Source organism: Anabrus simplex, chromosome 1 (assembly GCF_040414725.1).
Source record: "Anabrus simplex isolate iqAnaSimp1 chromosome 1, ASM4041472v1, whole genome shotgun sequence".
Lineage (NCBI taxonomy): Eukaryota > Metazoa > Arthropoda > Insecta > Orthoptera > Tettigoniidae > Anabrus > Anabrus simplex.
In genome coordinates, this window is record NC_090265.1 from 1,336,884,486 (window position 1) to 1,336,897,574 (window position 13,089).

Consider the following 13,089-nt stretch of genomic DNA (forward strand, 5'->3'; position numbering starts at 1 on the left):
GTATGGCTTTTAGTACCGGCAGTGTCCGAGGACATGGTCGGCTCGCCAGATGCAGGTCTTTTGATTTGACTCCCTTAGGCAACCTGCGCATCGTGATGAGGATGAAATGATGATGAAAACAACACATACACCCAGCCCCCGTGTCAGTGAAATTAATCAATGATGGTTAAAATTCCTGACCCTGTCGGGAATCGAACCTGGGACCCCTGTGACCAAAGGCCAGCATGCTAACCATTTAGCCATGGAGCATGACACAGTCTATAATGAAGATGTATGTAAAGTATTTGCTTAACGTCGCACCAACGCAGACAGGTCTTATGGCGACGATGGATAGGAAAGGGTTAGAAGTGAGAAGGAATTGGCCGTGGCCTTAATTAAGGTACAGGCCCAGCATTTGCCTGGTGTGAAAATGGGAAACCACGGAAAATCATCTTCAAGACTGCCGACAGTGGCGTTCGAACCCACTATCTCCCGAATACACGCTCACAGCTGCGTGCCCCTAACTGCACGGTCAAGTCACTCGGTTATGTATGTATGTATGTATGTATGTATGTATGTATGTATGTATGTATGTATGTATGTACGTGATCCCTACATTAGAAGTACATATGTGGGAAAGGGAATGAAAATATGATAAAGACAGAGGGAAAGACAACAGATGGACTGTATCAGATACTGATGATATGCATGAGAAGGTATTCTAAATGCTATAGCTTAGTCGAAATCTGGGCAATACTTCGTGAATATTAAGTACGATTAATTATTACAATATATTTCCAAGAATTATTCGTTTGGTATAGGCATACGTACACAAATTATATCTTAAATTTGAAGCTTACAGGATCTGTTCAAATAGTATTACGTTCTTGTTCCGGGTTGAAGCGAGTCGTTGTTTTATATACATTATGTACAGATTGCCTACGTTTCTAATAGATTACAGTATTCTGTTACAAGGTGACTGATGCGCCGATATCTTTCAACTACCGGACAGTTCATGGATCGGTAAAGTACCTACCCGGGGACGATCAGATGGATCAGACTAGAGGGATAGTTCACCCACCAATCAAATGGGGAAGGTCAGATTGATCTGACAGCTGAATTTTAAAGACTGTACCGAGCGAGTTGACCGTGCGGTTAGGATCGCACAGTTGTGAGCTTGCATTCGGAAGATGGTGGGCTAGAGCCCCACTGTCTGCAGCCCTGATGATGATTTTCCATGGTTTCCCATTTTTACACAGGCAAATACTGGGGCCGTAACTTAATTAAAGCCACGACCGCTTCCTTCTCACTCCTAGCCTTTTCCTATCCCATCGTCGCCATAAGACCTATCTGTGTCGGTACGACGTAAAGCAGACAGTTAAAATTTAAAGACAGTACGAAAAAGTCCATAGTTAGTGCTAAAGTACCGCATGCTCTTTTATACTGTAATTAGGCACTTCAATTATTCGTATTATGAAATAGGCCACTCGCGAAGTTTTCAGTGATAGGTGGTTTAAAACCAATTGACACCACAGACCCGCACGGACAATCGCACTCGGCCATAACTTCCAGTCTAGTCCCAATCCGATAACAATGCCAGTTTTCCGATAAGTTTTTCGACTTTCCTGGAGAGTGTATATCTTTGAGTCTGAAAATATATCGGTATGAATACGTCATTTGTTCGAAGAACACATCGTTTAGAAAAGACTCAACTTCTGTAAGTCCAGTGTCAAAGAAGTTAAAATGTGCATTACATTCTCTACCGAAGAAGCCCTCACATGACAAGGTTACTGTCTATCTGGAGTCATCATGGGCTATTACTGGACGGGAAGGGAGAGCTAACTACAGTACCTCAAGTACAGAAACTTGAGCTGTGATCTGTCGTGCTGAGCAAAATTGAATCAGACTACTGTTGATTATATTACTAGCAGACGAGCAGTTAGAGCGGATGACAGAGCATTTCTCAGCGTGTTTATTATACAAAGACTGGGAGCTAGATAACAATCACTGCCCAGTGGCAAAGTTTTGTGCCGGTGATATTCACAGGTGGGGCAGGTTGTACTTCTTACAAACAGAAGGGGAAAAGCCCGGTTCTGAAAATTTAAAATCATGCAAAAGTAAGGGGGCAGGGTGGTGGGGAGGCAAGACCAAGAGATCCCTCTCATAATGTATTGGTAAATATGTTACAGTTGGCCATGTGGATTGTAATCTCTCCACCATTCAGTGAACTTAGTGTATCAACTGAATGGCTAATTCTTAACAATGAAGTAACTCTAGATGTGGTCATTGTTGAGAAAGTGACCGTGGAGGTCCCACAGCAGTGGTGGTGGTGGTGGTGGTGATGGTGGTTATTGTTTTAAGAGGAAGTACAACTAGGCAACCTTCCTCTATGTCCCACAGCATACGAACTTATTTTGATGTTACGCGGACTGCACATAGGATCTAGTAGACCCAATTTTATTAAAAAATTAATCATATATCACTTGCTGGCTAATACAACCTGTGAAAATAACGTTCGGTTAATAGTCCTGTACCATCAACATTGATGAAAAATGCACGACAGTAACCTTACTGTCCTTCGAAATAGTCCCCTCCCATAACTATGCACTGCTGAAATCGGCGATACATGTCCTGGAAACTTTGCAAGAAGGCTTCCTTTGGGATGGCGTTCAAAAGCCTCGTCACGTTTCGTTGGATATCAGGAATATCGTCAAATCTCTTTCCTTTCAAAGCGAGTTTGATGCGCGACTTTTCGGCTCTGACCTTTTTCCGACGAGGGGTTCCCGGAGAACGCCATTCCATGCTTTGCCGTTTCGTTTCAGGGTCGTACCTGAGACACCAGGTTTCATCCTCAGTGACAATACAGTTAAAGAAATTTGGTGTGGCATCCACCGTTTCGACAAAATCCTGTGAAGCCTCTAAACATGCCTGCTTCTGATCGTCAGTCAAGTGATGTGGCACAAGACGAGAACACGTTTTCCTCTTCCCTAACTTCTGGGTAACGATTTGATGCACGGATTCACGGTTAATCTGCAGTTCATCCGCTATCAAACGCACAGTTAATCGCCGATCGTTCATGATTAATGTCCTCATCTTCTCAATGTTTCCGTCACTGACGGCGGTCACCGGTCTTCCGCTACGGGGGTTGTCAGAAACACTTTCTCGGCGTCCTCGAAAACGGGCGAACCACTCGTACACACACTTCAAGGACAGTGCTTGATATTCATAAACACGTAGTTCGGCTCCATGGCTAAATGGTTAGCGTGCTGGTCTTTGGTCACAGGAGTCCCGGGTTCGATTTCCGGCAGGGTCTAGAATTTTAACCATAATTGGTTAATTTCGCTGGCACGAGGACTGGGTGTATGTGTCGTCTTCATCATCATTTCGTACTCATCACGACACTCAGGTCGTCTACGGGTGTCAAATTGAAAGACCTGCATCTGGCGAGCCGAACTTGTCCTAGGACAATCCCGGCACAAAAAGCCATACGCCATTTCCATTTCATAAACACGTACCAGCATCGCATGCGTTTCTTTCGGTGTCTTGCCAGGCTTAAAACAAAACTGTAGGCTACATTGATCTTTTGGTCGTTCATGTTCCTGTTCGCAGTTCAGAACCAACGCACTAAACACGCACTGTGTTCAACAGGTCTTACATGACACACACACGATGCTCAAGTGAACAACGTTGGGAGCAGGTGGTCAAAACCTGCTGATACGCAGGTGCAGCGTTGTGTGTAGCCAGTGTTGCCGGATCGACCGTTCTGACTTCATTCACCGAACTTTATGGTCACAGGTTATATGAACTGATTTTAAAAGAAACATGGTAATCGTCTTGCAGGAGTATCAGCTGACTTGATAGAGGACATAATGAAATGAAATGGCCAGTGTGCAGAGCTAAGTTTAATAAAAAGCACTAGGTAACACAATGATAATAATAATAGTAATAGTAATAATAATAATAATAATAATAATAATAATAATAATAATAATAATAATTTAACATTACAAGAGTATAGTGTCTGTTGATACAATCGTTTTTGTTGGCTTTTAGTGCCGGGAGTGTCCGAGGACATGTTAGGCTCGCCAGGTGCAGATCTTTTGATTTGACGTCCGTAGGCGACCTGCGCTTCGTGATGAGGATGAAATGATGATGAAGAAGACGACATATACACCCAGCCTTCGAGCCAGCGAAATTAACCAATGATGGTTAAAATTCCAGACCCTGTCGGGAATCAAACCCGGGACCCCTGTGACCAAAGGCCAGCACGCTAACCATTTAGCCATTGAGCCGGACATAGAGGACATAGAAAGAATAGAACTACCGATCAGAAGCAGATGAAGTCATGTTCAACAGTTAAAAATATATGTGTGGTCTGTGGGAAACCAGTGTGTAGAGCTAAGTTTAATAAAAAGCACTAGGTAACACAATAATAATAATAATAATAATAATAATAATAATAATAATAATAATAATAATAATAATAATAATCTAACATTACGAGAATATAGTGTCTGTTCGTACAATCGTTTTTGTTGGGTTTTTGAGAGCGTTGATAGTATCCGCTCTGTAGATAGACATCCATTATTGAAAACTGTTTCGGTTGAATAAACGCGAAACTGCTTATCCATGTTTCATGAAACTTTCCTTTACTGTATTAAAATGGAGATCAGAATTTCCCTGTACTTAGTTTTATTTCAATCCGTTCAGTAGAAGCTGAGAAGTGCCATTATTAACCTCGAGAACACCACCTGTCAATCTAGATTTTCTTTTTGGCATGCTTGATTTCGTTTCGAGGACAATTTCTGACGCGCGTGTGTAAGGTAGGTACGTAGTTATTAAAAATAAGTAGGTAGCTAGGCCAATCAACTACCAATTATTTTTAATAGGTTTTGATGACCAACCTTACCAAGTCTTCAAATTACTTTCCCCCAGTATTTATTTCGATGCACTACTGTTCTTTTCGTTCTGTTGACAAAGAGGTTCGTAAGTCAAGAGTAGTTCAAGTGCCAACCATCTGCATATTTACTAAGAAAGCAACGACATTACAGCGCTGCGTATCGTTGAGGTGCAGATCCAGTGTTCCAATGTCCATGCTGCTGACCGCGTCAGCTGTTTCTCGCTATTTCATGAACATCCCTACCAATGAAGATGCTGTTGACATTTGAGATAATGTATCTTTCTATTAGTGAAATAATTTTGCAACTGGAGCAGTAGTGCCCTCCATATATAAATAAACTCACAAAATTCGCACTCTCTCTTTATAATATTACAATGATTATTATGCATTTTGTAATTAAATGTATCCATTGACTTCCTACCAATGTTCGAACTTACTTTTGTAATGTACAAATTAATCAATTCATCTCTTTCATATGATATCCTACTCGGCCGCATTTCGTGGGTTTCGATTTCTACCCCCCACCCCCACCCCCCAACCCCACCCCTCCAGCCCTCCTGCCTCGATAAACCCCCGACCGATTCTGCTCACGGTTTTTCATCTCACCTCTCAGCCCCCCTTGTCTCAGTAACTCACCACCCCCCCCCCCATTCTGCTCAAGTTCCAAATTAATTTTGTAATGTACAAATTAAGTTCTTTCATTCATTTGATATCCCATTCTTCCGTTTTCCTAGGTTTGGCTATTTAATAATAATAATAATAATAATAATAATAATAATAATAATAATAATAATAATAATAATAATAATACACGACACGAGGCTGACGTATTTGAGCACCTTCAAATACCACCGGACTGAGCCAGGATGGAACCCGCCAAGTTGGGGTCAGTAGGCCAGCGCCTCAACCGTCTGAGCCACTCAGCCCGGTGATTTCGATACCCCCCCCCCCCCCCGACCAACACTGACTCTGAGAACCCCTGTCACGCTACTAACCCCCCCCCCCCTCATTCTGCATTCTGCTCAAGTTCTAAATTAATGTTTTAATGCACGAATTAAACTCCTTCATTTCTTACCCCACTCGGCCATTTTTCCTAGGTTTCGATTTTTAACCCTGCTCCCTAACCCGTGGGGGGTCGATTTCCAAAAAAAGTGTTCCTATGAAATCTGTAATCGGAAAAAGTAAAATGCTTTCCAAAGTTCAAGTCTTTAGGTTAAATTGTTGCGGAGTTCTCCTGGTTAATGTATCAATGAATTTTTTTTTCTGCCACACTCCTTAAACGCCTTTGGGAGTCGGTGAAAACGTACATTTAACAACATAAAATACAGCTTATAGCACTAAGAGATAATGTATCTTTCTATTAGTGATATAATTTTTAGAATAGGTCCAGTAGTTTCTGAGATTACCCTCCAGATATACTCTCTCTCTATTATAGTGGTATAGATTAAACACTCAACCTGTGTTAAAGAATGATATACCGCAGGCGGAGGTAACTATGGCAACACAGCGCACCTCGTAGTTGTTGCTTTCACCGTTCAAACTGTCAGACTCGAGCTCTCATGGGCACAAGTACGATTAAAAAAAGCGTACTCCTTTACATGTGCACTGAATACAAGATTTTTTCCGATTGTTGATTCGTATGTTTGTATCTATAATACATACGTATCTAATTAACAGTGATTTGAGCTGAAATTTAACTTCTCAATTTTTAAACCTTTCAGAATTTTACCAGTCCCCTCTGTCCCTTCAAAAGTTGACAGTATACAGCAATTGTTCCTCTTTGAGACCCCACCCCTCCCAACACACGCACGCACATGGTCAATTTACATAAGTGTCCTTCACTTCAAGTAGCGTCTGGTCCCTATGACTTAACTGTGTTTGTTTTTCTTGTTTTGTGTTTTGCTGCTGATGTTTGAAACATCCTGGTCAACGACATCATGAGCTTATAGCTCCTGTTATTATTATTATTATTATTATTATTATTATTATTATTATTATTATTATTATTATTATTATTATTATTATTATTTGTCTTACGTCGCACCGACACAGAAAGGTCTTATGGCGAAGATGGGATAGGGGAGGCCTGGGAGTGGGAGGGAAGCGGCCGTAGCCTTAATTAAGGTACAGCCTGGTGTGAACATGGGAAACCACGGAAAACCATCTTTAAGGCTGCCGACAGTGGGGTTCGAACCCACTATCTCCCGGATGCAAGCTCACAGCTGTGCGCCCCTAACCGCACGGCCGACTCGCCCGGTATATTGCTCCTGTTAACAATGTGTTACATGCGACTGGATGCACCATGTTCCAATCTCTCAAAATAGTCTTGAATTCGTGGCAGCAGATCAGAAACTGGACATACAAACCCCAAGATAACGGCGACAAATATTAGGCTTGAGTGAGAGTAATAAAATTTATATGGACTCAAATATCGAGATGCAGAACTTTTTTTTTTTTTTTGCTTTACGTCACACCGACACAGATTGGTCTTATGGCGACGATGGGATAGGAAAGGCCTAGGAATGGGAAGGAAGCGTCCGTGGCCTTAATTAAGGTACAGCCTGGTGTGAACATGGGAAACCACGGAAAACCATATTTAAGGCTGCCGACAGTGGGGTTCGAACCCACTATCTCCCGGATGCAAGCTCACACGGAAAACCACGGAAACCACGGAAAACCATACTCAGGGCTGCCGACAGTAGGGTTCGAACCCACTATCTCCCGGATGCAAGCTCACAGCCGCGCGCTACTAACCGCACGGCCAACTCGCCCGGTGCAGATCTTTAGAAGTGGTATCATTTAGGTGACCTGCGTACCATTTCTGACATTCCAATTTCCTGCCATCTATCAGTGGAACAGTTCCTAAGGATGCGTTCATTGTGTCTGGTGATCCCAGAGTGTACCATCAGGGGTCTGTAAAATGTCAATAAGTTAATAATTATGACATGGGGAGCCAAGAATGTTGCCCGTCATTCAGTAAGCAGCTACTTCGGTCAGGATCGAACGCGTGAATTCAGACACTCTACTTCTGGTCGATTGAGGTACTTGTTTTATTTTCTAGCCATTTAACATCGCACTATGAGTTTTCGGCGACGCTGCGATAGGAAAGACGTAGGACTGGAAAGGTAGAGCGGCCGTTGCCTTTTTCAAGGAACAGCCCCTATCGTCAACAGAAATGAATATAATTTTCGTTGTTTCCAGTTTAAAAACAGGAAAATAAAGAGGCTGTAAATGAATCAAGGTCACTGTCAGTCGGTAGGTCTTCTTCATCCTGTCGAAAACGCAGTGCGATATTAACAGCTAGCTAGTTTCCCAAATCAGAGGAATTAACTAGACTCAGCTAAAATCACCGATCCGGCAGGGAATCGAACCCGGGGCAATCTGAACCGAGTGCAATGACGCTGATCATTCACCTAAAGAGCCGGGAGGAAATAATAATAATAATAATAATAATAATAATAATAATAATAATAATAATAATATATCCGATAACAGAAATATATAAGGTCTAGTGAAAAAGAGAGAACCATACCTGCATATAAAATGGTCCAAGACCAAGTGATATTTATTAAGAGGTTACACCCTGTCTCCAAGCCAATGGTCCGGAAAGGAACGCCGCTACGCTAACCATTCATCCAAGAAGTTAACAGCTAGTAAAATTTAAAATTAAACACGAGTATAAAATACCATATTGCTAATCAATGAAGCGAATAGCTAGAGGCACGACAAATGAAATGCAAGTGAGGGGATCATGAATGAGAGATAGAGTAATCACTCTCTCTCTCTCTGTGCCGGTCCGTCAAGTTGCCAAGAAGTTCCATCGCAGTATTTGCCTGCGGTGAATGTCGAAATTCTCGGCCAGATCAGGGACTTTACCCGGGTCTGAGGGCTGGTTAGACGTCCCCTCAGCCTACGTGATTACAACTGAGGAGCTATCTGACGGGGAGATGGCGGTCCCGGTCTAGAAAGTCAAGAATAACGGCCGAGAGGATTCGTCGAGCCGACCACATGACACCTCGTAATCTGCAGGCCTTCGGGCTGAGCAGCGGTCGCTTGGTAGGCCATGGCCTTTCGGGGCTGTTGCGCCATGTTTTCGGTTTAAATGTCGAAATATGTATTGTGTTATGCGATTCGGAAAAGCCCTTGGTACATGCAGTCCATTGAGGGCGGTGGCGAGCCAAAATGACTGCTGCCGAGCAGATATCGGAGACTCATGAGATCAGCGCAATGGAAAAAAAATGAAATGGCGTATGGCTTTTAGTGCCGGGAGTGTCCGAGGACAAGTTTGGCTCGCCAGATGGTCTTTTTTTGACTCCCGTAGGCGACCTGCGCGTCGTGATGAGGATGAAATGATGATGAAGACGACACATACACTCAGCCCCCGTGCCACCGAAATTAACCAATTAAGGTTAAAATTCCCGACTTTGCCGGGAATCGAACCCGGGACCCCTGTGACCAAAGGCCAGCACGCTAACAATTTAGCCATGGAGCTGGACATCAGCGCAATGACATCCTCAGATTTCTGCGACCGGGTCTGCTGCCTATCATTTCAACACATCTTCAGTTGGTCTCAGAAGCTGAGTGAACCATACTGCTATCTTCAGCCCAGAATTGAACAGCCCTGGACTGGTCGGGAATCGAAGGTGAGGTAGGCATACTAAACGTACACCTAAATTATCAGGGATGATAGCTTAGTGACTTCGTTGCAACATTCTTGCCAAGGTGGCCAGGGCTTGCATTCCAGCCAATGCAATGATAGGATGGAAAAGACATATCCCAGAGGTTTGGATTCCTCTTCGTTTGCGACTTGAGATAGTCATCTAAATCCTTCAAGCTTGCTTTTCTACTACCGTCATTCAATCGTAATTTCCATTTCATTTTAAAGCATGCTCTGGATCAGATGATTATTGACATTACTGCCTCAAGGACTAAATTACCGAGATCAAAAGCCCCCATAACATATATATAGGTTAGAAAGAGCAAATCTGTCGAATAACAGGAAGAAGAAGGTGAGCCTCCGTGGCTCAGACGGTAGCGCGTCGGCCTCTTACCGCTGGATACCGTGGTTCAAATCCCGGTCACTTCATGTGAGATTTGTGCTGGACAAAGCGGAGGCGGGACAGGTTTTCCTCCGGGTACTCCGGTTTTCCCTGTCATCTTTCATTCCAGCAACACTCTCCATTCTCATTTCAGAGCATCTATCATTCATTAATAAATCACTTTGGGAGTGGCGACCCCATCGTACTAACAGCCTATATCTGCTTCATTCATTACATCCCTGACCCGGTCAATGACTGGAAAACAGGTTGTAGGTTTTCATTTTCAATAGGAAGAAGAAAAGGTAACAGCTGAAGAAAAGGGAAGAAGTAAGATAGATGGGAAGTTTGAAGCACCACTGGACCTCATTACTCGAATTTTATCTGGACTGGAAGAAAATATGAGTCGACCAAGGGAGATTAGAGAGGATTGTATTATTATTATTATTATTATTATTATTATTATTATTATTATTATTATTGATAGGACTAAGCACGAGTAAGTCATGCAAGAATCAGTTCGAGTACCGAATTTGGCACAGACGTGTCGCAAGTCTTGAAATACTATAAGAACTCTCCCGGACCAGGCGTTCATTGGGCTCTATGAACTACTATAAGCACGAGTTTGTAAACAAAGTTATCTTCAAATTGGAACTATGAGATAACTTTGAAGAGACAGTTTCACTTCCGTGAGAAGTGCTGACGTGCTCTCAATTATTCGAGCGTAATGACACCTGTCGTCAGACTGTTGATTGCTCGACCTATCACAGCATTACAATAAGAAGGCACGCATAGTGCAAGAGAAATTATTCCTGGCTGCTTGTTAGCTAATCGTCGTTATATTCAGGCGAAGTAAACAACCCTCCTGTAGAAAGCATTTATAAGTGATTTCGTCAATGGAAAGTCATTCATAACACTCTGTAGGCTGGTTAAATCTTTAAACAATTGTACGGCAACAATATACTTTACAGACTATACTCCGTACGGCTCTACTTCTAAATTGACGTTTTAGCAGATTTTGGCTCTGTCTGGTGGTTATGCGCTGAAGCACAGACATCCATCCAATCCCAAGCTGCCATTCATATCGATTTATATCGGCAGAGCACGATCTCGAAACCAAGTTGCCAACTCTAATATTTACATTCACCACGTGGTTAACCTATCTCGTTCAGCGTGTATGGTATTCGGTACGGTTAGCGATCTTTTGCATTTTCCTTCGATATTTACTGTGTTTTTCATGTTGGAGGGTTCCAGTGACTTAGATCAGTAGAGTGTTCCCTTTGTAGGCCATAATCTCCTTCCTGTGCCAGCCATTAGCCGTTAGTGACGTTTTTACCTCATTCCCTTTTATTGTTAATAATATATTCTCTTTTACTGACAGATATTGTTAGAAAGTGTAGTTCTTGTGAATTTGTTTTCAATCCATATTCATTCGTTTTTCTGAGTACTGTATTACAATTTAAAAGGGCTGTTTACAGCGGTTGTATTGCATCAGCTGTTCTCGCAGGCGTAGCGCGCTGGCAACAGAGGGAAGGCGATGCTCATTTGTTTTACGAAACTTCAATTTAGAAGTAAGGCCGTGCGGAGTATAAATGCACAACTTATTATGGTCTGTAGTCCAACGATCTCTTGGTGAAAACGGGATCGACAGAAGTGTGCAGTTAAATTTTAGACTAGATTGTGAAATTACTGAAGCATCTAAAGATGTAAGTGAAGTCAAACCTTTGTTCAGTTTTATTAAGAGAACGTTTTTCAAAGAGACTTGTATTCTAACTTTTCTGCTGTTTCTCGAATCCCCTGTAAGTGGGCATACATTTCAGTAACTTTTTTTTAATAATGTTATGTTACGTATATAATCGACTGTGTTTTCTTAATTCTGAAGCACCGGGCGAGTTGGCCGTGCGTGTAGAGGTGCGCGGCTGTGAGCTTGCATCCGGGAGATAGTAGGTTCGAATCCCACTATCGGCAGCCCTGAAAATGGTTTTCCGTGGTTTCCCATTTTCACACCAGGCAAATGCTGGGGCTGTACCTTAATTAAGGCCACGGCCGCTTCCTTCCAACTCCTAGGCCTTTCCTATCCCATCGTCGCCATAAGACCTATCTGTGTCGGTGTGACGTAAAGCCCCTAGCAAAAAAAAAAACAAAGAAATTAATTCTGAAGCTTATTTTACCTGTACAGCTATTAGTATTAATTTTATTATTTAGGGTATTGTACCCCGTAGTGTAGGGATAGTATGTCTTCCTTTTATCCAGGGACCCTGACGATAGTGGTGATTATCGTTTTAGGAGGAAGTAGCCTACAACTGGCCAACAATCCTCTCCGTAGGCCCTGAGTTCAATTCCCAATCATGTCTAAGGATTTTTAATTTTTGAGTAAGTGCTAGAACGGTTTTCACTCATACGAAATATTGTCTAACACAAGATGCAGCGGATGCATAAAAGAATGTCAAGCAAATGACTGAGGATGTCGTGGTACTCCAGTATCTGCATGATAGTTGACTAGAGGAGAAGGCTCTTAATGGGCTTTGTATCTTTGCAATTACCGGTACTTATCTTAAAGAGGCATCCGCAATTATCGCGTTAACTCGGTATAAGCGCAAGTTATATACAAACTATAGTACATCCAAGTATATGTAGAAAGACGACGAGTAGAATGATTATGGATAACAAACCAAAAAAACCTAGATAATAGGACTCAAGCTGAAGAAAGCCCTGTGAAACAGTTCTTCAGTTGAGTGAATCCCGTTCCAGACCTTAGTCTAGATTTAAAATCTTGAGACAAGATTGGAAATTAAACTCAGGGCCTGCGTATAAGAGGATGACATATTAAACTTACACTACGGGGTTCATTACCTTAAGTAATTACTTTTTTGTTTTGCTAGTTGCTTTACGTCGCACCGACACAGATAGGTTTTATGGCGACGGTAGCAATTAAATTAATACTAGTTGTTGTATATGTAAAATAACCAAACCAAACCCCACGGCACTTAACGCCCTTGAAAGGGCTCTGGCCTGCCAAGTGACCACTGCACAGCCCGAAGGCCTGCAGATTACGAGGGGCCGTGTGGTCAGCACGACGCATCCTCTCGGCCGTTATTCTGGGCTTTCGAGACCGGATATGTAAAATAAGCTTCCGAATAAATACAAAAATAACACAAGCCGATTACATACGTA

At 42.5% G+C, this 13,089-nt stretch overlaps 1 protein-coding gene across 1 annotated transcript in view; it reads left to right on the forward strand.

Moving 5' to 3' along the window:
• Positions 1 to 13,089, forward strand: part of LOC136858935 (titin) — a 186,325-nt gene that overhangs the window by 104,980 nt on the left and 68,256 nt on the right. The window contains exon 7 of the mRNA XM_068225760.1: positions 2,169 to 2,317. Within this exon, the coding sequence (XP_068081861.1) occupies positions 2,169 to 2,317 (149 nt within the window). The remainder of the gene's footprint in view (positions 1 to 2,168; positions 2,318 to 13,089) is intronic.